The sequence below is a fragment of the Oncorhynchus masou genome, chromosome 6 (assembly GCF_036934945.1).
Source record: "Oncorhynchus masou masou isolate Uvic2021 chromosome 6, UVic_Omas_1.1, whole genome shotgun sequence".
NCBI lineage: Eukaryota > Metazoa > Chordata > Actinopteri > Salmoniformes > Salmonidae > Oncorhynchus > Oncorhynchus masou.
The window spans coordinates 4556535-4582331 of NC_088217.1; the positions used below are offsets into that span (position 1 = coordinate 4556535).

Below are 25797 nucleotides of genomic sequence, written 5' to 3' on the forward strand. Positions count from 1 at the left end.
TTAGCCTCTCAACAATAAGTTGCAGACCTGCCCAATGAGTACTAATGCTACTAGGCTACAGTTAGCCTAGCTACAGTTAGCCTAATGTGTATTAGGTAGTTGTTGGGGAATTGTTAGAATATTTGCTAGATATTACTACACGGTCGGAACTAGAAGCACAAGCATTTCGCTACACTCACATTTACATCTGCTAGCCACGTGTATGTGACAAATAAAATTTGATTTGATTTTGATTTGTCGTTAGCGCTCAGTGGGCAGGTCTGTATCTTATTGCTGAGAGGCTAACTGTAGCTTGTAGCGTTAGCGCTCAGTGGGCAAGTCTGTATCTTATTGTGAGAGGCTAACTGTAGCTTGTAGCGTTAGCGCTCCGTGGGCAGGTCTGTATCTTATTGTTGAGAGGCTAACTGTAGCTTGTAGCGTTAGCGCTCCGTGTGCAAGTTTGTATCTTATTGTGAGAGGCTAACTGTAGCTTGTAGCGTTAGCGCTCAGTGGGCAAGTCTGTAACTTATTGTTCATGGGGGGATGGGGGAGGGGGGGGTTGTGATGAGAGGGATGGAAACACAAGAGCTTGCTGTCAGAGAGTCTGAAGTAACTGTAAGTCATTGGGACTGAGGGATAAAGAGCCATTGTCTGCTGTCAGTGGGTCTCTACGCCTTCTGTCCTGCAGCTGTGTGTGTGTGTGTGTGTACGTGTGTGTGTGTGTGGTGTGTGTAAAAACCTACAGTTTCTCTCTCCACCAGTGGATGTAGGCTCCCAACTGTACAAATATGCTACTTAGCTGTCCAAAGGAGTAGGTCAGTAAAACTGTACTTGTCAATTATGGAAATTCTATGGTATTCCATTTATTTAACCAGGCAAGTCTAATTTAATATAATGTAATAGATTAGAATAGAATACCATAGAATGAAATAGAATAGGATGGAATATAATGTAATAGATTATAATAGAATACCATAGAATGAAGTAGAATAGGATGGAATACAATATAATGTAATATATTAGAATAGAATGAAATAGAATATAATGGAATAGAATAGAATGAAATAGAATAGAACATAATTTAATATAATGTAATCTATTAGATTATAATACCACAGGATGGAATATAATGTAATAGATTAGATTATAATACCACAGGATGGAATATAATGTAATAGATTAGATTATAATACCACAGGATGGAATATAATGTAATAGATTAGATTATAATATCATAGAATGAAATAGAATAGAGCAGACCATGTCTGCTTGTGATCAACTACAGGTTAATTTCAGTCAGATTTGATCAACCCGAGAGATTTTTTTTTCAATCGAGGGGCGGTCCATTCATAACGAATGCATCTATGTGGACGTTTAGAAGGGGTGTTGTTATGGGCCAATGGCTTTACTCCTATGAATTGGCATTGTCATATATCCTATGTGCCAAAAGGTGTCTAGACGCAATTATGCATTTGGAGATTATAATAGACTAGGTTTCTCCACCCCCCCTAGGAATCCGACAAGGTTGAATTAATTATCAGTGTAATATTTTAGGCCATTTGTTGCCGTCCAAATTGGTGAGAGGGATATGATGTCTGAAAGTTGAAAAACCTTTCCCATGCTGTATGCTACGTCTTTAACTGTTGCCCAGCTCCTCCTTCCACAGTGACATGTCTACTCTCTGCAAAATCCTTTTAGTTCAGCCTGCTTGTCACAGCGGTTACTGGAAATGACACACGGGAGGCGGTCGAATGGCAAACATGTTAAAAACATGTGCTATAGCTACGATTCATCCGGAATCCACATTTTCATCAGATTTATATAATAACGCGATATAGGTCATTTTCATTCATAAAGGACTGCTTAAAAGACCGCAGTGTCAAATGGACGTCGACGGCATCTGAATGAACCCAGCATAATTTCTAGCCAACGGACTGAAATAAAATATCTTTAATGTGTTCAAGCCTGGTGGTGTGTTCATTCCGTCTCCCAGCCTTGGCGAGCAGCGGTGCTGCTGTATCGGTGGACGAAAGTGATCAGAGCGGACTCGGTTCTGTCCTTATCCACAGCAGTAGAAGTTTAGCGCCGTGATTTGTATTTCCCTCCTCATGTTACTGCAAAGAGCCATCTCCACATTTCCCTAATGAAAATTAATCTTTGGAACGGTTCCCGGGACGTGACAGAGATTATGTCGAGTAAAAGTGTGGAATGGCTTCAAGAAGAACTGGAGTCCGGGCTCGGGGTGAGCTCACTACTGCTGTTGGACTGCCGATCTCACGAGCTTTACGAATCGTCGCACATTGAGTCGGCCATCAACCTGACGATTCCCGGTTTGATGCTGCGGAGACTGAAGAAGGGGAATCTACCGATCCGGTCCATCATCCCCAACAACGAGGATAAGGAGAAATTCGTGAAGCGGTGCAAGACAGACATGGTTCTTCTCTATGACGAGGCCACTACGGACTGGCAGGAGACCGGGGTGGCGAGCTCTGTTCTCGGCTTGCTGTTGCAAAAGCTCCGAGATGAAGGTTGTAAGGCTTTCTACCTGGAAGGTGAGAATGAACTTCTTCGATCTTTTAGATTTGTTTTTGTTTTTATGTTCTCGTATTATTTTATTTTCTGTTTCCTGGTACATTTTCAACGTCTAAAGACTAGGCTACTTGTCAACAACAACAAATCGATTTAAAGCACAATTTATATTCTATTCCAACGTGACCGAGTTTGGAGACTAGCTAGACTCCTCGTCTAGTCTAATGAAACAGTTACACAAATGGACTTTAGCGCAAAGTTACATTGTAGCTCATTCAAGGCAGCGGAATGCAACTATGGATCCGTTCGTTTCCCTCTCGCTGTAATGTTATTATCGACTATGTATTCTTTATCATATTAAAGTTGTCAAATATTTCTTGTCTAAATGAAAAGTCAACGGAAGGCAGCCACGGTTCCTATGTAATAATGTGTAAAAAAAAAAAAAAAATCAAATAACGGCTTATATTTTCCTGAAGTGCTTCAAGATAATGAAACGAATAATATTTATCTCGATGTTTAATTTCCCTTCCCTTCTCCTTCACGAAAGCCTATAAATAATAAGCAGTCGTGAAAATAACTTATTATATTGTCAAATATTCGCTTATATTCCCACACCGTGACAGTAGTAAGAATCATAGTGTTTCAACCGGATTTTCGATTGTTAATCTAATAGAGTACATATGTTATATTCATTATTTGAGGGTTTTGACTTTGAAAGAATGTTGGCCAAAACAAATATGTTTTCAATTAATGTTCTAAAATGGCTCCGCCATGTTGTCAAGTGCTTCTTCAGGAAAATACGTGCATTTCATGAATGAACAGAACAGAAACTATTTCTTCTCTGTGTGCTGTCTGAAACTAGTCTAGGCTATATAAAAACCCTATTATTTATACCACACAATCAACACCGTTCTTGTCATAGGCCTATTCATGTCCTATCTCATGTGTGTAGGAAAATAATAGTGTTTGAGGAAAATATTCCAAACATGTTTCAGATTCACTTGTCTGATATTCAGGAACCACTTCTTCAGGGCAGAAGAGACTAGCTACTAATGTAACACATGTCTCAGCATCAGCATAACAGATGTGAATGTACTTTATAGAACTCTCTTGCGATGTTGATTTGAAAGAAAGGACTCTCCAGTCAGCGGCCCCAGTTGATTGGTGTTTATTCTGACGATAAACATAAGGAGGCACATTAGATGCTGTAGACCTATGATTATGATTAGATGTGCTGGACAACACTATGTTGATGGCTGTAGACTCTGGATTCGTCGCTTGCATGTCAATATCAGACTAGATATTTTGTAATTAAACATCACAACAATGACAAAAAATAATATAACTTTAGACCGCCCCCTCGCCCATACCCGGGCGCGAACCAGGGACCATCTGCACACATTAACAACAGTCGCCCACGAAGCATCGTTACCCATCTTCCCACGAAACTCTGTGTTGTTGTATGTGTCAAATTGCTACGCTTTATCTTGGCCAGGTCGCAGTTGCAAATGAGAACATGTTCTCAACTAGCCTACCTGGTTAAATAAAGGTGAAAAAATAAATTAAAGCCGTGGCCCTTGCAGGTTAAGGGGAACCACTACTTCAAGGTCTCAGAGCAAGTGACGTCACCGATTGAAACTCTATTTAGCGCACCACAGCTAACTAGCTAGCCGTTTCACATCCTTTACCTAAGTACCTGACGATAGACACAAGGAAGTACATTAGCAGGGCACCAGTATGTTGATGGCTGTAAATTTGTGTTTCTTCCGTTAGTATGGAAATAACTCAGTTAGCAGGGAGCTAATTTGACATTTACAATTAGAGCATGCATAATAACTGAGTTAGCAGGGAGCTAATTTGACAATTACAGGAAAAACATCCAAAAGCACATCCCAGGATGTCCCCCAATATCTAACAGGTATATACACACATATATTGTGTTTACTTGATAGCTACCTACACAAATAGCTAGCTAGAACAAAGTGTTAATGAGATCAATTCATTAAGGACATGTACACAGTGAAGCAATGCAGGTGTAGAAGCACGGTGGCTAGGAAAAACTCCCTAGAAAGGCCAAAACCTAGGAAGAAAGAAGAATTGACGTTCACGATCTCCCCCTATCTGCAAGCATGACCGATGGCATAACACCTTATTGATATGATATTATTGATATGGATATAGGCTCACTGTCATCTGTCATTCACAAAAAAAGTCCACACATAACACTTTATGGCACTTTTAATGTCTCCTTAGATCAGATCAGCGGTAAGCTACGAGCTGCAGGAAGTTTTTCACCCAAGTAATGCACTAGGCCTGTACGAGTCCAATATTAGCGGATCTTACAGCTGTCCGTAGCACGAGCAACAACAACAACAGCAAAATGTTCAGCGTTTTTATTGAAGGAGTGGAAACATCCGTGTATGAGATGGGTTTATTATTGTGTTATAGGATGTAATGTGATAATATATCAGTATACATGTATTTTTACCAAGTAAAATAGGAAGTAGGTCCATATCCTTTTCCTGTCTGGTACACATACAGTGGGGCAAAAAAGTATTTAGTCAGCCACCAATGGTGCAAGTTCTCCCACTTAAAAAAGATGAGAGAGGCCTGTAATTTTCATCATAGGTACAACTTCAACTGTGACAGACAAAATGAGGGGAAAAAATCCAGAAAATCACATTGTAGGATTTTTAATGAATTTATTTGCAAATTATGGTGGAAAATAAGTATTTATTTATTTATTTTTACCAAGTAAAATAGGAAGTAGGTCCATATCCTTTTCCTGTCTGGCACATGTACATCATATCAGGTTTTTTGAATTGGTACAGTGTATTTTTATTTCACCTCTATGAATAGGTAAATGCTGTGTACACACACACACACACACACACACACACACACACACACACACACACACACACACAATTTGTATTTATTTTTTATTTAACCTTTATTTAACTAGGCAAGTCAGTTAAGAACAAATTCTTATTTACAATGACGGCCTACCAAAAGGCAAAAGGCCTCCTGCTGGGACAAGGGTTTGGGGTGAAAAAAATACAAATAAATCCAATATAAATATAGGAAAAAACACACATCACAACAAGAGAGACAACACAACACGACATAAAGAGAGGCCTAAGACAACAACATAGCAGGGCAGCAACACATGACAACACAGCATGGTAGCAACACAACATGACAAGAACATCTCAAATCTCAGTACTGCTAAGAGTAGATGAAATGAAAAGTTTACGCAACCTTTCATCGCTCAGAGATGACTTTCACATTGGACAATAAAGTTGTATTCTATGCTCACAATTTAATTTCTCTGTATTGGACTTTTTGAACAAGTGAAATGACAACATGTAGCACAATCTTCCTCATATTGTGATTAGTAGCTATGTTCTCAGGGGTTCTATTTGTTTCTACTCTATTATATTATATTCTACTGTATTCTATTCCACTCTATTATATTATATTCTACTGTATTCTACTCTATTATATTATATTCTACTGTATTCTATTCCACTCTATTATATTATATTCTACTGTATTCTACTCTATTATATTATATTCTACTCTATTATATTCTACTGTATTCTATTCCACTCTATTATATTATATTCTACTGTATTCTACTCTATTATATTATATTCTACTGTATTCTACTCTATTATATTATATTCTACTGTATTCTATTCCACTCTATTATATTATATTCTACTGTATTCTACTCTATTATATTATATTCTACTCTATTATATTATATTCTACTGTATTCTATTCCACTCTATTATATTATATTCTACTGTATTCTACTCTATTATATTCTACTGTATTCTACTCTATTATATTATATTCTACTGTATTCTATTCCACTCTATTATATTATATTCTACTGTATTCTATTCTACTCTATTATATTATATTCTACTCTATTATATTATATTCTACTGTATTCTACTCTATTATATTCTACTGTATTCTACTCTATTATATTATATTCTACTGTATTCTATTCCACTCTATTATATTATATTCTACTGTATTCTACTCTATTATATTATATTCTACTGTATTCTACTCTATTATATTATATTCTACTGTATTCTATTCCACTATTATATTATATTCTACTGTATTCTACTCTATTATATTATAGTCAATTCTACTGTATTCTATTCTACTCTATTGTATTATATTATATTCTACTGTATTCTATTCTACTCTATTGTATTATTTTATATTAGATTCTACTGTATTCTATTCTACTCTATCTACTCCATTCTATTATACTCTATTCTATTCTACTCCGTTCTATTCTGTTCTACTCTATTCTACTATATTATATTCTACTCTATTATATTCTACTTTATTATATTCTGCTCTACTATATTCTACTCTCTTATATTATATTCTCCTTTCTTATATTCTACTCTACTCTATTCACTTATACTCTACTATATTCTACTCTATTATATTCTTATATTTGGATTCTGATCCATCTATGTGTTGTTGTTGTTTCCAGGACAATAGTTATATTGTATTTTACTCTACTATATTCTATTTTATTCTAATTAGTCTCTGTTGTTGTTTCCAGGACAATAGTTATATTGTATCTTACTCTACTATATTCTATTTTATTCTAATTAGTCTCTGTTGTTGTTTCCAGGTGGCTTCAACAAGTTCCAGACCGAGTACCCTGAGCACTGTGAGACCAACCTGGACTGTTCCTGCCCCAGCAGCTCCCCGCCGGCCTCCGTCCTGGGTCTGGGCGGGCTGAGGATCAGCTCTGACTGTTCTGATGGGGAGTCATCGGACAGGGAACCGGTCAGCGCCACCGAGTCCGAGGGCAGCCCTCTCCCCAACAACCAGCCTGCCTTCCCGGTCCAGATCTTACCGTACCTCTACCTGGGCTGTGCCAAAGACTCCACCAACCTGGACATCCTGGGGAAGTACAACATCAAGTACATCCTGAACGTCACGCCCAACCTGCCCAACATGTTTGAACACGACGGAGACTTCAAGTACAAACAGATCCCCATCTCCGATCACTGGAGCCAAAATCTCTCGCAGTTTTTCCCAGAGGCCATTTCTTTCATTGGTGAGTATAAGCGGCCTCATTTGGGTGCTTTTGCAGATCATTTGGAGTTTACAGTCTTTTACAAATCCGTTGGAGTTTCCTGTCTTATTTTTTTATTTATTTTAATTTCACCTTAATTTTTTTATTTCACCTTTATTTAACCAGGTAGGCTAGTTAAGAACATGTTCTCATTTACAACTGCGACCTGGCCAAGATAAAGCAAAGCAGTGCGACACAAACAACACAGAGTTACACATTTGATAAACAAACTTACAGTCAATAACACAATATACAAATCTATATACAGTGTGTGCAAATGAAGTAAGATTAGGGAGGTAAGGCAATAAATAGGCCATAGTGGCGAAATAATTGCAATTCAGCAATTTAACACTGGCGTGATAGATGTGCAGAAGATGAATGTGCAAGTAGAGATACTGGGGTGCAAAGGAGCAAAAAAACAATATGGGGATGAGGTAGTTGGGTGGGCTATTTACAGATGGGCTGTGTATGGGTGCAGTGATCGGTAAACTGCTCTGACAGCTGATGCTTAAAGTTAGTGAGGGAGATATAGTCTCCAGCTTGAGTGATTTTTGCAATTCGTTCCAGTCATTGGCATTAGATAACTGGAAGAAAAGGTGGCCAAAGGAGGAGTTGGCTTTGGGGATGACCAGTGAGATATACCTGCTGGAGCGCGTGCTATGTGTGGGTGCTGCTATGGTGACCAGTGAGCTGAGATAAGGCGGGGCTTTCCCTAGCAAAGACTTATAGATGACCTGGAGCCAGTGGGTTTGGCTACGAATATGAAGCGAGGGCCAGCCAACGAGAATCTTTTACAGATCATTTGGAGTTTACAGTCTTTTACAGATCAGATGTGAGTTTACAGTATTTTAAAGTCTTGTTTTGGGATGTTCATTTTTGTAACATCTCATGAACCCATCTCATATGTGATTCATCAGAGAACCATGGTCGTGTCTAAACTTGACACTTACATGTGACTTCTGCTATCAAAATACAAAAAAATGCATTGAAAATACGGGTCTAGATGCACAAAAGTTACTTTGTGGTCCGATTGTTTTCAGATCTGTCTGACCACTTCAACAGGTGGTCAGGAATGTGTTGTGTGTGGATTACTCCTCAGTCTGGATGTGTTTGCTGGCCTCATAAATGCTAGCCAGTTGGATAACATTTATAAAAATATGTTTTGTTTGGTTATGCTAACAATTTTTTCCAATCCCTTTAGAATTGCTTGCTCGCTAGTTAACTACAGTAGTTAGCTGGCTAGTTAGTTGCAGTAGTTAGCTGGCTAGTTAGTTTAAGTAGTTAGCTGGCGAGTTAGTTGCAGTAGTTTGCTGGCTAGTTAGTTACAGTAGTTAGCTGGCAAGTTAGTTGCAGTAGTTTGCTGGCTAGTTAGTTACAGTAGTTAGCTGGCTAGTTAGTTGCAGTAGTTAGCTGGCTAGTTAGTTACAGTAGTTAGCTGGCTAGTTAGTTACAGTAGTTAGCTGGCTAGTTAGCTGCATTAGTTAGCTGGTTAGTTAGTTACATTAGTTAGCTGGCTAGTTAGTTACAGTAGTTAGCTGGCTAGTTAGCTACAGTAGTTAGCTGGTTAGTTAGTTACATTAGTTAGCTGGCGAGTTAGTTACAGTAGTTAGCTGGCTAGTTAGTTGCAGTAGTTAGCTGGCTAGTTAGTTACAGTAGTTAGCTGGCTAGTTAGTTACAGTTGTTAGCTGTCTAGTTAGCTACTGTAGTTAGCTGGCTAGTTAGCTACTGTCATCAGTTGTGGTGTTATTATCCTATTTAGCCTATTCCACCGTTTGTGGAGTAGACACTGGCATTTGAATATAGCGCTGGAAAAGGGAATCAGGACACACTGTGGACACGGTAGACACATCTAATGTAGGTGTAGACGCACGGCGTGTTCAGAATGCCAGGATCAGAACTCTACGATCAGAATGCTAAAGCTGCATGAACTGTCAAGTGTAGACAGGGCCTGTGTATCCTTGCTGTCATTTCACCAACATTCAGGTTATATAACTATTCATTTAACACTGAATTAGGCATCAATAGATTAATCAAACGTTTATTGTGCCTCATATCTATTGAGGGATGAGCCAAACAAGTTGTATTGTTACTTATTGGATTTATAAGTACAATATAACATATTTTAGCTTAAAACATTTGGATTTATAATTTATTATTATATATATTTAAAAAAATCTTAGTCATTTAACAGACGCTCTTATCCAGAGGAATTTACACAAGAGCAATTAGGATTAAATGACTGATTTCTCACCTAGTCAGCTTTGGGATTCGAACTAGAAACCTTTTCGCTGGGCTTCCTGCCGCCCGTACAATAACAAGTAAAATAACAGGTGTTATTGTCTTAAACATATAGTATAAATCTTATTGTTTAAAACATATAGATTGATAATTAAATACTCAAATCATATAATATAGATTTATTAGTCAGCAACTTAAGCTAACTAGCCCTATCTCAGATGCAACAAAACTTTGCTTCAACCCTCCAAGAAACAAAACCTTGCTTCAACCCTCCAAGAAACAAAACCTTACTTTACCCTCCAAGAAACAAAACCTTGCTTTACCCTCCAAGGAACAAAACCTTGCTTTACCCTCCAAGAAACAAAACCTTGCTTTACCCTCCAAGAAACAAAACCTTGCTTTACCCTCCAAGAAACAAAACCTTGCTTTACCCTCCAAGAAACAAAACCTTGCTTCAACCCTCCAAGAAACAAAACCTTGCTTTACCCTCCAAGAAACAAAACCTTGCTTTACCCTCCAAGAAACAAAACCTTGCTTCAACCCTCCAAGAAACAAAACCTTGCTTTACCCTCCAAGGAACAAAACCTTACTTCAACCCTCCAAGAAACAAAACCTTGCTTCAACCCTCCAAGGAACAAAACATTGCTTTACCCTCCAAGGAACAAAACCTTGCTTCAACCCTCCAAGGAACAAAACATTGCTTTACCCTCCTAGGAACAAAACCTTGCTTTACCCTCCAAGGAACAAAACCTTGCTTTACCCTCCAAGGAACAAAAACTTGCTTTACCCTCCAAGAAACAAAACCTTGCTTCAACCCTCCAAGGAACAAAACATTGCTTTACCCTCCTAGGAACAAAACATTGCTTTACCCTCCAAGGAACAAAACCTTGCTTTACCCTCCAAGGAACAAAACCTTGCTTTACCCTCCAAGGAACAAAACCTTGCTTCAACCCTCCAAGGAACAAAACATTGCTTTACCCTCCTAGGAACAAAACATTGCTTTACCCTCCAAGGAACAAAACCTTGCTTTACCATCCAAGGAACAAAACCTTGCTTTACCCTCCAAGAAACAAAACCTTGCTTTACCCTCCAAGGAACAAAACCTTGCTTTACCCTCCAAGAAACAAAACCTTGCTTTACCCTCCAAGAAACAAAACCTTGCTTTACCCTCCAAGGAACAAAACCTTGCTTTACCCTCCAAGGAACAAAACCTTGCTTTACCCTCCAAGAAACAAAACCTTGCTTTACCCTCCAAGAAACAAAACCTTGCTTTACCCTCCAAGAAACAAAACCTTGCTTTACCCTCCAAGGAACAAAACCTTGCTTTACCCTCCAAGAAACAAAACCTTGCTTTACCCTCCAAGAAACAAAACCTTGCTTTACCCTCCAAGAAACAAAACCTTACTTTACCCTCCAAGAAACAAAACCTTACTTCAACCCTCCAAGGAACAAAACCTTGCTTTACCCTCCAAGGAACAAAACCTTGCTTCAACCCTCCAAGAAACAAAACCTTGCTTTACCCTCCAAGGAACAAAACCTTGCTTTACCCTCCAAGAAACAAAACCTTGCTTTACCCTCCAAGGAACAAAACCTTGCTTTACCCTCCAAGGAACAAAACCTTGCTTTACCCTCCAAGGAACAAAACCTTGCTTCAACCCTCCAAGGAACAAAACCTTACTTCAACCCTCCAAGAAACAAAACCTTGCTTCAACCCTCCAAGGAACAAAACCTTGCTTTACCCTCCAAGGAACAAAACCTTGCTTTACCCTCCAAGGAACAAAACCTTGCTTTACCCTCCAAGAAACAAAACCTTGCTTTACCCTCCAAGAAACAAAACCTTGCTTTACCCTCCAAGGAACAAAACCTTGCTTTACCCTCCAAGAAACAAAACCTTGCTTTACCCTCCAAGAAACAAAACCTTGCTTCAACCCTCCAGGGAACAAAACCTTACTTCAACCCTCCAAGAAACAAAACCTTGCTTCAACCCTCCAAGGAACAAAACCTTGCTTTACCCTCCAAGGAACAAAACCTTGCTTTACCCTCCAAGAAACAAAACCTTACTTTACCCTCCAAGAAACAAAACCTTGCTTTACCCTCCAAGGAACAAAACCTTGCTTCAACCCTCCAGGGAACAAAACCTTACTTCAACCCTCCAAGAAACAAAACTTTGCTTCAACCCTCCTAGGAACAAAACCTTGCTTTACCCTCCAAGGAACAAAACCTTGCTTTACCCTCCAAGAAACAAAACCTTGCTTTACCCTCCAAGAAACAAAACCTTGCTTCAACCCTCCTAGGAACAAAACCTTGCTTTACCCTCCAAGGAACAAAACATTGCTTTACCCTCCTAGGAACAAAACCTTGCTTTACCCTCCAAGAAACAAAACCTTGCTTTACCCTCCAAGGAACAAAACCTTGCTTCAACCCTCCAAGGAACAAAACCTTGCTTTACCCTCCAAGAAACAAAACCTTGCTTTAACCCTCCAATGAACAATATTGAACTCTGAGTTGATTTATGTATTCTGAGCGGTTTGTGGTATTTCCTGCTACACACCTCATTTCACACCATGAAAGAGTCATGACTTGATCTGAGTCATTGGCGGGATTATATTATTATCAAACCACAGAGAGGACCTTTTTAATTAACTCATCAAAAGTTGGCCTACAGGTTTCTAGCACACTCATTATACTACGGAAGGGAATCTATGAATGAAGTAGGCCAGGTCATCCTGAGAACCATTGTGAAGACTTTAGTTTATAATGATGGGTGGTATCCTCCACTGCACCTAGACGTTAGGGTTGTTTTGGTTGATGCCAGCTTCTTCGTCTACTGTAACACAGAGATGGCAAAGACCTCGTGCTAATGTTGTCTAAGTGTCTACACGTCTATTCCATTACCTTATTTCATGACCTTTTACCGTTACCTTATTCCGTTTACCTTTTCCGTTACCTTATTCTGTTACCTTATTCCATTACCTTTTCCGTTACCGTATTCCGTTACCTTATTCTGTTACATTTTCCGTTACCTTATTCCATTACATTTTCCGTTATCGTATTCCGTTACCTTATTCCATTACATTTTCCGTTACCGTATTCCGTTACCTTATTCCATTACATTTTCCGTTACCGTATTCCGTTACCTTATTCCATTACCTTTTTCGTTACCGTATTCCGTTACCTTATTCCATTTCTGTAATGTGGTTGTCTGACATGGCTACGAGCCTTCAGTCAGAAGATAAAAAACTCAAGAAGGCTGAATGTACAGAACATAATCTCATCAAGGCTCTAATCTCATACATTACAGACATCATTTCCCAAAATAGCCTGTTAGTTATGTGAATTACTGGTATAATTCGGTCCCTCTTTAAATCACATTCATGTTATAAAGCCTTCATAAAGCCTTTATAAGCACTACATAAATGTGTTACAAAGCATCTATAACCGTATGTCGTGGTTTTATAAAGGGTTCATAAATGTGGCAGAACTGTGACGTAATCACCAAGGTCAAATGTAGGTAACCCACTATGTCAAATATGATATAAACACATGCTTTATAAAGGGTGACCTGTTGTGGTGAAGGATTGGAATACGCTCTAAAGTGAAGTCATGTTAGTCACATTACAACGAATCTCATTCCCAGACACTTTCACCCAAATGAAGGTCTGGTGGACCAATGCATCAAACTTGGCCTTCATGAGGCCTCCCGAGTGGCACAGCGGTCGAAGGCACTGCATCGCATTGCAGGAGGCGTCACTACAGACACGGGTTCAATCCCAGGCTGTGTCGCAGCCGGCCGCGACCGGGAGACCGATCAGGCGGCGCACAATTGGCCCAGCATCGTCCAGGTTATGGAAGGGTTTGGCTGGCCGGGATGTCCCTGTCCCATCGCTCTAGCGACACCTTGTGGCGGGCCGGTCCTGAGCATACACGCTGACACGGTAGCCAGGTGTACGGTGTTTCCTCCAACACATTGGTGCGGCTGGCTTCCGCGTTAAGAGAAGCAGTGTGTCAAGAAGCAGCGGGGCTTGGAGGACGCATGGCTCTCGACCTTCGCCTCTCCCGAGTTCGTATGGGAGTTGCAGCGATGGGATAAGACTGTAACTACCGATTGGATATCACGAAATTGGGGAGAAAAAGTGTGGCTTTTAGGTTAGGGGTTAAAATCACATTTTAAGAAGATACATTTTGGAAATGGGCAGGGTTTAACCATAATTATGACTTTTTAACTGTGTTATTAGTGACAATGACAAATCCTTTACTCAGTGAGGTCACTCCTATAGAATTCTATGGTCACTCCCATAAAGGCTAGTTTAGAGTGGTTGATGTCCCAGACTTATACAGTTCCAGTCTAAAGTTTGGACACACCTACTCATTCCAGGTGTTTCTTTATTTTTACTACATTGTAGAATAATAGGGAAGACATCAAAACTATGAAATAACACATATGGAATCATGTAGTAACCAAAAAAGTGTTAAACAAATCCAAAATATATTTTATATTTGAGATTTTTCAAAGTAGCCACCCTTTGTCCTTTGCCAGTTTTTAAGGAGTTCCCACATATGCTGAGCACTTGTTGGCTGCTTTACCTTCACTCTGCGGTCCAACTCATCCCGGATCATCTGATGCAGCACTCCATCACTTTCTTTCTTGGGGTCAAATAGCCCTTACACAGCCTGGAGGTGTGTTGGGTCATAGTCCTGTTGAAAAACAATTGATAGTCCCGCTAAGTGAAACCAGATGGGATGGCATATCGCTGCATAATGCTGTGGTAGCCATGCTGGTTAAGTGTGCCATGAATTCTAAATAAATCATAGACAGTGTCACCAGAAAAGCACCATCACACCTCCTCTTCCATGCTTCACGGTGGGAACCAGACATGCGGCGATCATCCGTTCACCAGCTCTGCGTCTCAGAGAGACACGGCGGTTGGAACCAAAAATCTCAAATTTGGACTCATTTGACCAAAGGACAGATTTCCACCGGTCTAACATCCATTGCTCGTGTCTCTTGGCCCAAGCAAGTCTCTTCTTATTATTGGTGTCCTTTTAGTAGTGGTTTCTTTTCGACCATATAGGCCTGATTCACACAGTCTCCTCTGAACAGTTGATGTTGAGATGTGTCTGTTACTTGAACTCTCTGAAGCATTTTTTTGGAGCTGCAATTTCTGAGGCTGATAACTCTAATGAACTTATCCTCTGCAGCAGAGGGAACTCTGGGCCTTCCTTTCCTGCACTTTAGAGTATGTGTCACCCTGCAGCACAGCATTGTGGGTGAAGTTGAGGTCAGGTCCAATATTGACTATGCACCCAAAATGGAAAGAGGTTGTGCAATCCTACTTATGGTTGGTCCCGCGAGTTGAATTCAATATCCTGACATCGCAATGCTCTACCAAGATGCATGACAGGGTTATAAGTGATTTGTTAAGCCTCCATTTAATGGTTCACGAGGCCTTTACTCAGCAATGCTTCTGTCACCCATTATAAAGCATGTTTGTCATAGTAAGTCATATCACATTTATGAACCCTTTTATAAAGCATAACAAACGGTTATATATGATTTGTAACACAGTTATGTAGTGTTTATGAAGCCTTTTAAAGCTACACGATCATTATGGGTCTCCTTGTTATTGTTCAGGGTCCATGTCTCTTCATTAAGAAACACTGGGTTAAAAGAACAATCACTTCTATTGTATGACAGTGAAACACAACGTGAAAAGAAATGAAGTCACAGTGATATTTGGCAGGAGAGAAAAGCCTTTTGGAAGCTTATTCCACATTCAAGAAAGGTTTATTAATATCCTCCTTCCCAATTCATGGTCACGCCTGGGATGAGTCCCAAATGGTACCCTATTACCTATGGGTCCTGGTCTATAGTAGTGCACAATATAGGGAATAGGGTCCTGGCCGAAAGTAGTGCACTATATAGAGAATAGGGTCCTGGTCTATAGTAGTGCACTATATAGGGAATAGGGCTCTGATCTGAAGTAGTGCACTATATAGGGAATAGGACCCTGGTCTAAAGTAGTGCACTATATAGGGCCCTGGTCTAAAGTAGTGCACTATATAGGGCCCTGGTCTAAAGTAGTGCACTATATAGGGAATAGGGCCCTGGTCTAAAGTAGTGCACTATGTAGGGCTCTGGTCTAAAGTAGTGCACTATGTAGGGAATAGGGCCCGGGTCTAAAGTAGTGCACTATGTAGGGAATAGGGCCCTGGTCTAAAGTAGTGCACTATGTAGGGAATAGGGCCCTGGTCTAAAGTAGTGCTCTATGTAGGGAATAGGGTCCTGGCCTAAAGTAGTGCACTATATAGGGAATAGGGTCCTGGTCTATAGTAGTGCACTATATAGGGAATAGGGTCCTGGTCTAAAGTAGTGCACTATATAGGGCCCTGGTCTAAAGTAGTGCACTATATAGGGTTCTGGTCTAAAGTAGTGCACTATATATGGCCCTGGTCTAAAGTAGTGCACTATATAGGGCCCTGGTCTAAAGTAGTGCACTATATAGGGAATAGGGCCCTGGTCTAAAGTAGTGCACTATATAGGGAATAGGGCCCTGGTCTAAAGTAGTGCACTATGTAGGGAATAGGGTGCTATTTGAGATGCAGACCTATTTTCTGAGTTTCTCTTCACTCCTCAGAGGCACAACACAATGTCTACCAATATAGACTCGTTTTCACCTCGTATTCGAAGTATCAATAGAAAACCCAAGAAGATTTTCTTGACTGTTGACTCAATCCCACTACACAGTGTAGGAATACTGGTTTGTCACGACAGTTGAGTCACGACTATACACAAGGGATAATAACAGAGAGCTTTGCTTAGAGTTGTTATGTGCAATTTCATAGTACATTTTAGTATTTCACATCAGATTATTAGTTGTTAGTTTCAGTATTTGAGATTAGACTTTCAATATTACAGCTCAGACTATTTATTTTTAGTAACAGTATTTCACATCAGACTATTTCGACGATAGTTTCTGTACTTCAGACCAGACGATTTGACGTTAGTTTCAGTATTTCAGTCATCAGTCTACGAGACGTACCTTCTCCCATTCCCAAGGAAGGTCCAGTGTTTTCCCCTCTTCAGCCTCATGGGAATGTGGAGTTTTTGTTTGGCTCTGGAATGTCCGATGCCTTGTTTGTTTTGAAAGTGTCGTATTTAAGAAATACACTATGACGTGAAATGATCGAGTCAGAGTCGGGAAGTATTTAAAGGTCTTGGTCGATCTCCGGAATGGTGGTAGCGGGGTTTGTTCCTCAACGTTTAGGGAAATACACTACATGACCAAATGTATGCGGACACCTGCTCATCCAACAGCTCATTCCAAAATCATGGGCATTAATATGGAGTTGCCCCCCCCCCACCCCTTTATGCTATAACAGCCTTTTCTCTTCTGGGAAGGCTTTCAACTTGATGTTGGAACATTGCTGCGGGGACTTGCTTCCATTCAGTCCAAGAGCATTAGTGAGGTCGGGCACTGATGTTGGGCGATAAGGCCTGGCTCACAGTCAGCGTTCCATTTCATCCCAAAGGTGTTTGATGGGGGTTGAGGTCAGGGCTCTGCGCTGGCCAGTCAAGTTCTTCCACACCGATCTCGACAATCCATTTTCGTATGGACCTCGCTTTGTGCACTGGGGCATTGTCATGCTGAAACAGGAAAGGGCCTTCCCCAAACTGTTGCCACTAAGTTGGAAGCACAGAATCGTCTAGAATGTCAATTTATACTTTAGTGTTAATATTTCCCTTCACTGGAACTAAAGGGCCCGAATCATGAAAAACAGCCTCAGACAATTATTTATCATCCACCAAACTTTACAGTTGGCACTGTGCATTGGGGCAGGAAGTGTTCTCCTGGCATCTGCCAAACCCAGATTTGTCCGTTGGACTGCCAGTTGGTGAAGCGTGATTCAGACTTTCAAATGAAAGGAAACATCTTGGCAAGGGGAAAACAATACATTTGAATAAATGTGGGTTCTGACACTCTTATGTTGGTGTCTTAACCAGCCAGAAAATAACGCAATATATGCTGAACAAAATATAATTGGTCCCTTGTTTCATGAGCTGAAATGAAAGATGAGCTTGAAATGTTCCAGATGCACATAAAGCTAATTTCTCTCAAATTTAGTGCATCAATTTGTTTACATCCTAATTAGTGATCATTTCACCTTTGCTGATTAAACAGCATCATCATTACACAGGTGCACCTTGTGCTCGGGACAATAAAAGGCCTCTCTAAAATGTTCAGCTTTGTCACACAACTCTATGCCACGGATGTCTCAAGTTTTGAGGGAGCGTGCAATTGACATGCTGACTGCAGGAATGTCCAGCAGAGCTGCTGCCAGAAAATGTCATGTTAATTTCTCTACCATAAGCCGACTCAATGTCGTTTTAGAGAATTTGGCAGTACGTCCAACCAGCCTTACAACAGACCATGTGTAACCAGGCCAACCCTCCACGCCTGGCTTCTTCACCTGTCTGAGACCAGCCACCCAGACAGCTGATGAAACGGAGGAGTATTTATGTCTGTATTAAAGCCCTTTTGTGGAGAAAAGCTCGTTCTGATTGGATGATCCTGGCTATGCCCTCCCAGGCCCACCCATGGCTGCTCCCCTGCCCAGTCATGTGAAATCCATTGATTAGGGCCCAATTAATTTATTTCAATTGACTGGTTTCCTTATATGAACTATGACTCAGTAACATCTTTGAAATTGTTGGTGGAGTTGGTGTAGCTGTTCTCTCATTATAAACTCCTGAAACCAGAGAGGTGGAGTTGTTGGAGCTGTTCCCTCATTATAAACTCCTGAAACCAGAGAGGTGGAGTTGTTGGAGCTGTTCCCTCATTATAAACTCCTGAAACCAGAGAGGTGGAGTTGTTGGAGCTGTTCCCTCATTATAAACTCCAGAAACCAGAGAGGTGGAGTTGTTGGAGCTGTTCCCTCATTATAAACTCCAGAAACCAGAGAGGTGGAGTTGTTGGAGCTGTTCCCTCATTATAAACTCCTGAAACCAGAGAGGTGGAGTTGTTGGAGCTGTTCCCTCATTATAAACTCCAGAAACCAGAGAGGTGGAGTTGGTGTAGCTATTCCCTCATTATAAACTCCTGAAACCAGAGAGGTGGAGTTGGTGTAGCTGTTCTCTCATTATAAACTCCAGAAACCAGAGAGGTGGAGTTGGTGTAGCTATTCCCTCATTATAAACTCCTGAAACCAGAGAGGTGGAGTTTGTGTAGCTGTTCCCTCATTATAAACTCCAGAAACCAGAGAGGTGGAGTTTGTGTAGCTGTTCCCTCATTATAAACTCCAGAAACCAGAGAGGTGGAGTTTGTGTAGCTGTTCCCTCATTATAAACTCCAGAAACCAGAGAGGTGGAGTTGGTGTAGCTGTTCTCTCATTATAAACTCCTGAAACCAGAGAGGTGGAGTTGTTGGAGCTGTTCCCTCATTATAAACTCCTGAAACCAGAGAGGTGGAGTTGGTGTAGCTGTTCCCTCATTATAAACTCCAGAAACCAGAGAGGTGGAGTTGTTGGAGCTGTTCCCTCATTATAAACTCCTGAAACCAGAGAGGTGGAGTTGTTGGAGCTGTTCTCTCATTATAAACTCCTGAAACCAGAGAGGTGGAGTTGTTGGAGCTGTTCTCTCATTATAAACTCCTGAAACCAGAGAGGTGGAGTTGTTGGAGCTGTTCTCTCATTATAAACTCCTGAAACCAGAGAGGTGGAGTTGGTGTAGCTGTTCTCTCATTATAAACTCCAGAAACCAGAGAGGTGGAGTTGGTGTAACTCTAAATGGTGTTGTGTCTCAAACACATAAAACTAATCTGTATCTCTATCTTTTCTCTAACCCCTCCAGACGAAGCTCGTTCCAAAAAGTGTGGTATCCTGGTGCACTGCCTGGCAGGGATCAGTCGCTCGGTAACGGTAACCGTGGCCTACCTGATGCAGAAGCTCAACCTGTCGCTCAACGATGCGTACGACTTTGTGAAACAGAAGAAGTCCAACATCTCACCCAACTTCAACTTCATGGGTCAGCTCTTGGATTTTGAGAGAACATTGGGTCTCAATAGCCCGTGTGACAACCGTTCCTCCACCAATGACCAACTGTTTTTCACCACGCCAACCAATCACAACGTCTTCCAGCTCGACACGCTGGAATCTACATGAAGGGGTGGTGGGGGAGGGGCGGGACTTGAGCAGCCATCTTGGATGTGAATGTTTTTCTCTTCTCTTCAGAGATTGGCTGGCTGGCTTTGACAGCATATAGCCTGGGATGGTGGACTGACGGTGTGTGGACAGGGACAGATCAGAGGCCAAATGGAAGTCTGCTTGGCTTGTAGAGCTCTGTTGGTCTCTCAGAGGGTTGACAGGAAGAGGAAGAAGCCCTGTCTCCTCTCCTCAGTGGTTTGGGAAGCTTGTCATCTTGCCTTTGGAACAGCCTGTTTTCTTTGTTGTCTAAGGAAAGAGGAAGTGCTCGGAGTAGACTGAGACATGCTACGCTGTAGAACATAACATAGAAGAACAGAACATAGAAGAGCAGAACAGAGAAGAACAGAACAGAGAAGAACAGAACATAGAAGAACAGAACAGAGAAGAACAGAACAGAGAAGAGCAGAACAGAGAAGAACAGAACACAGAGTGTTGTCATACAAAAACAGAAAACAAATTGTGTATCTGCTCCAGTCATTCATTTATTGTTGTCCTTTTGGGAGACGACCTCGTCAACAACCTCCTGATGATAATGGTGCCAATGTGTTGCAGTGTCTGGGGGGGGTCACCTTTACAGAGGTGATCTCACCCTACTGAATGACGAAGATGGTGCCAATGTGTTGCAGTGTCTGGGGGTCATCTTTACGGAGGTGATCTCACCCTACTGAATGTAGGGTTGGATTTTTAAATGTTTTATTTAAAACAAAGATATTTTTAACACAAACACAAGTATGTTCAAGTGATGCATATAACATGTACAAGTACTAATGTATGTCTACATGCATTTGTATATTTGTATACATTTAGACACATAGGTATGGACATACTGTATGACTCCTACTACGAGAATCGTACCTTCCCAAAACCAGAAACAGAAGCACTTGAACATCGAAAGGAGACTCTATAACTAAAGACAAAACAGACCAAGAGAAATGTACTTTTCATAATATTCTGGTTGTTTTTTGTATTTTTCGTTGTTGTCTATGTATGTAACGATGATCTAATGCAGTTTGCACAGTGGTGAAGCCTATATCACTTCTAGGCACATAAACTAGTACTCTAGAGAAAGATGGATTCAAAGAGAGAGAGGAGAGAGGGAGAGACTAGCACAGAGATGGTGTAGTGTAGAGGCAGTCCTAGGCAGAGACTAGCTCCTGCAGCTGGTCTGGCCATGTTGTGGGCTGGGATTGGCTGGGTGAAGCGTATTGTTCCTTAACTGCATATGAAAAGATGGGTCTGCATCCAAAATGGCACCATATTCCCTATATCGTGCACTACTTTTGACTAGGACCCATAAGGCTCTGGTCAAAACTAGTGGACTACATAGTGAATAGGGCGCCATTTTGGGGACGAAGTCATGGATCTGTTTGTCTCGGCAAAGAACCTCACTTCCTTTAAATCCTGGGTCGATTCACCCCCCCCCCCCCGCGCAAGCCTTGGCGATATTATGAATATTATATTACATTACACTAAATTATGACTTTATGAATAAAATATAAGGTAAATGGTATATTATGTTATGTTCTATACATGAACAAACTACTGTGTGTTGTCCAACAGTGGTGTGCAGGTGACTACCCTAGGAAGAGGTTGTGGAGGTGGGCCTGGCTGCCAGTCTGTTTGTGCAAATATCATTTCACTCCTTGTCTCTTGTTTGGCATGACGAGTGGGAATGACAGCTGGAATGATATTGCACAAACAGACTGGTACCCAGGCTATTTGGTAGTTTGTTGGATGTTGTTTTTATACCAGCTGGAAGTCGGGAACGCCGAGAACTGTTTTTAACTACAATTACTGCTGTCTGTCAAGTATAGCGAGGTTTTAAGCTCTTATAACGGGTTATAAGCTGTAGCTGATAACATACAGCGACACACAGTATGTAGCTCGGAGGATTTATGACTAGGGTTGGACATTTCCGGTAAATTTTCCAAGGTTTTCCTGGTCAGAGGATTCCTGTGTTTCCTGATTTACGTGAATCTCCACCCAGGAATTCTGGGGGAGGGGGGGACCTGGGAATGTTGGGAGAAAGGTTACTGGAAACCTTTTCTTGTGACATTGTTACATGAGACTGGCTCAAAGAGCAGGGTTGCTTTCCGCTGGCCTTATTCTATAACCTTATAATACATCTCGTTCTATATTATTGACTGTTCAATACTCTTTGTATCTCACTTTTAGAAATATCGTTGTGTGTATATATAAATAAAAAATAAACTTTTGTCCTTTTAATGATAATATAAATCAAAAATATACATGTAATGACGGACAACTAATAGCACCCTATTCCCGATAAAGTGCACTCCTCTTGTGCTCTACTGTGGTCAAAAGTAGTGCACTCTATAGGGAATAGGTTGCCTTTTTTGGGTCACGGCCTTTGTCTTTAACGGGTCTTCAGATGAGGTTATTTTACCCTGTTATATTATATCAACAGTATTTTATACATTTGTTTGTGTTACTCTGTTTTTCACCATAATAATAATAATAATTCTAGAATTAGAATTCGACACGTAAATACAGAATACAGCTGTATCACTGACTGCTTAGATTTGTATTTTCTTTGTTGGGTGAATTTGCCCCTAAATGCTGATCTTGGGTCAGTTTAGCATTTTCTCCACTAATGTTTAAGGTTAGGATTCGGGTAGGGACGGCTGATTCTAGAGCTGTACCTAGGGGAAACGTTACCCACGGAGCGCTCTGCTTTGGGACTGAAGCTACCTTTCCTTCCTCTGGGGTGTCCAAAGTACAGGGCTTCATTTGGTTTGCTAGCCTGGGTCCCACATCTGTGCGCGTTATCTCGCCAATGTCACAGAGCGAGCCTCGTAAACGTTACTCTTCAGCTGAGGCCGTGCGAGGAAGAAATCTATAGCGTTAGGCAAGCACAGGGAAACCTGTTACACCAACTCCATTGTCAAGCCAGACACATTTGTTTCCTACAAAGCAAAAAACAGACTGGCTCCCAGGCTAATATGGTGGTAGGTAGCCTTGCAGTAAGAGCGTCGGGCCAGTAACCGAAAGGTCGTTGGTTCACCTTGTCGGCTTAGGGGTTTAAACTATCTGTTGATGTGCCCTTGAGCACATTACTCCTAATGGCTCCAGGGTCGTCGCTGTTAATATTGGCAGACCCTGGCCGTGACCCCACTCTCTGGGGTTGTCTCAGGGAGAGTTGGGATATGCAAACAAATGTTTTTTAAATTAAATTCACACATGCCTATTAATACACATGTGAAATAAGACAGATATAAGCTCTTCTTAATAACAGCAGTTTGTTTGCGTCTCAACACCTAGCCCGGGGAGCCAGTCTGTTTGTGCTAACATTCCACTCCTTATCCTCTTGTGTCCTATGTTTAGCCATTGGAGTGGAACGATAACACGAACATATCTGGGACTAGGCTACAGAGCCAGGAGACAACCTGCATGTAATTCTGGATCTATCACAGCTCATTAAATCCAAATGTCTTTTCTTCTTCAACCATTTTAGTTTTGTTTTTGATAATGTGCTCTATCCTATCAGTCTAATTCCTGTGGCCTTTCAATATATTATATCTTAAAGCTGATATGCAAAGTTGTTTCTCCGAAATATAATATATAGCATTATTCCAGATGATATTGAGTTTTTTGTTTTTTTACATTTGCTCGACAGGACTTTATCAGTTTGGAGTCTGAACCCAGTCACAACAATAAGGAAATGTGGACAAGTCGATCATACGTCGTCCCAAATCGCACACTTTATAGTGCGCGACTTCTTGACGATGCCACCATAGGGCTCTGGACTAAAGTAGTGCACTATGTAGGGAATAGGGTGCCATTTGGGACACAGGAGGTACGTTACACCCTAGGGTTGAAATGTATTTCAGTGCCGAAGTTTTTTTGTTGTTGTTTTTTTTTTTTTTTTTAAGAGAAAATCCTTGATTTCAAGCTGCTTCATGTGTTTATGATGAAAGAAAAACGTTTGTATATTTGACAAAACAAGAATATTTGTATTTTTTGTTGTGACATTTTATTGTAGCTTCTTCCTGTTAACTAAGCATGCGTTCCAAATTGCACCCTATTCCCTATATATAGTGCACTACTTTAGACCAAGTTTCAAACAGGTCAAAATTAGTGCACTATATAGGGAATAGGGTGTAATTTGGGACATAGACCTAAGAGTGTGTTGGATCCGTGAGATGGAGAGAGAGGCCAGGGAAAAGAGGAGAAGAACGGAAGTGAATGTTTACATGAGCCTTCACAAAGTATTCACACCCCTTGACTTTTTCCACATTTTGTTGTGTTGCGGCCTGAATTTAACATATTATTAAATTAAGATTTCGTGTCACTGGCCTACCCACAATAATGTCAAAGTGGAATCAGAGAGAAGGGCACCTACTGCAGACATTGAATATCCCTTTGAGCGGTGAAGTTATTAATTACACATTGGATGGTGTATCAATACACCCAGTCATTACAAAGATACAGGTGTCCTTCCTAACTCAGTTGCTGGAGAGGAAGGAAACTGCTCAGGGATTTTACCATGAGGCCAATGGTGACTTTGAAACAGTTACAGAGTTGAATAGCTGTGATGGGAGAAAACTGAAAATGGATAAATAACACTGTAGTTACTCCACAATACGAACATAATATACTATATAATACTAATACTAACCTAAATGACAGAGTGAAAAGAAGGAAGCCTGTACAGAATAAAACATATTCCAAAACATGAATCCTGTTTGCAACAAGGCACTAAAGTAATACTGCAAAAAAATGTGACAAAGCAATTCACTTTTTGCCCTGAACACAAAAGTGCTGGGACAAATCCAACACATCGTTGAGACGCTTCATATATAGTGGTGGTGGTGGCTGCATCATGTATGGGTATGCTTGTCATTGGCACTTACATTTTTTTTTCTTACAATTTTTGATAAAAAATAAACAGAATAGAATTAACCACAGACAAAATCCTAGAGGAAAACCTGGTTCAGTCTAATTTCCACCAGACACGGGGAGATGAATTCACCTTTCAGCAGGACAGTAACCTCAGGTCAAATCTACACAAGACAACATTCAATGTTCCTGAGTGGCCGAGTTGCAGTTTTGACTTAAATCTGCTTGAAAGTCTATGACAAGACACGAAAATGGCTGTCCAGCAATGATCAACAACCAATTTGACAAAGCTTGAAGAATTACAAAAATAAAAATGTGCAAATATTGTACAATCCAGGTGTACAAATCTCTTAGAGACTTATCCAGAAAGATTTACAGCTGCAATCACTGCCACAGGTGTGCTAATACTTATGTAAATGAGATATTTCATTTTCAATAGATTTGCAAAAAAATTCTAAAAAAAAATGTTTTCACTTTATCATTATGGGTAATTGTGTGTCGATGGGTGAGAATTATATATATATATATATATTAAATCCATTTTTGAATTCAGGCTGTCACACAACAACATGTGGAATAAGACAAGGGGTGTGAATACTTCCTGAAGACTCTGTATCTTACCTCACTGAGGGAATTTTCAGGGATTTTTTTGACAATGCATCTTCTGCATCTTGTAACAGCTTCCTGCCCGCTCAATAGCTGTTTCTATGCATGCTGTATATAAGACGCTGTGCATTAAACTGTCAGCAGGGCAGTTGATACTTCCTGATGTCGAAGGATGTTAAACCTATGTATTGTATAGTTATATGGAAAACAACGCAAGATGTTTATACAGCAAAATAAATATTGAATTATTTTTTCTTTAA

At 40.5% G+C, this 25797-nt stretch overlaps 1 protein-coding gene across 1 annotated transcript; it reads left to right on the plus strand.

Moving 5' to 3' along the window:
* The first annotated feature begins 1623 nt into the window (after window positions 1-1623).
* dusp7 (dual specificity phosphatase 7) lies at window positions 1624-25797 on the plus strand. The gene is made up of 3 exons (XM_064967432.1): window positions 1624-2531; window positions 7184-7615; window positions 19719-25797. The coding sequence occupies exons 1-3, from the start codon at window positions 2123-2125 to the stop codon at window positions 20027-20029; spliced, it is 1152 nt and encodes a 383-aa protein (XP_064823504.1). The 5' UTR covers window positions 1624-2122; the 3' UTR covers window positions 20030-25797.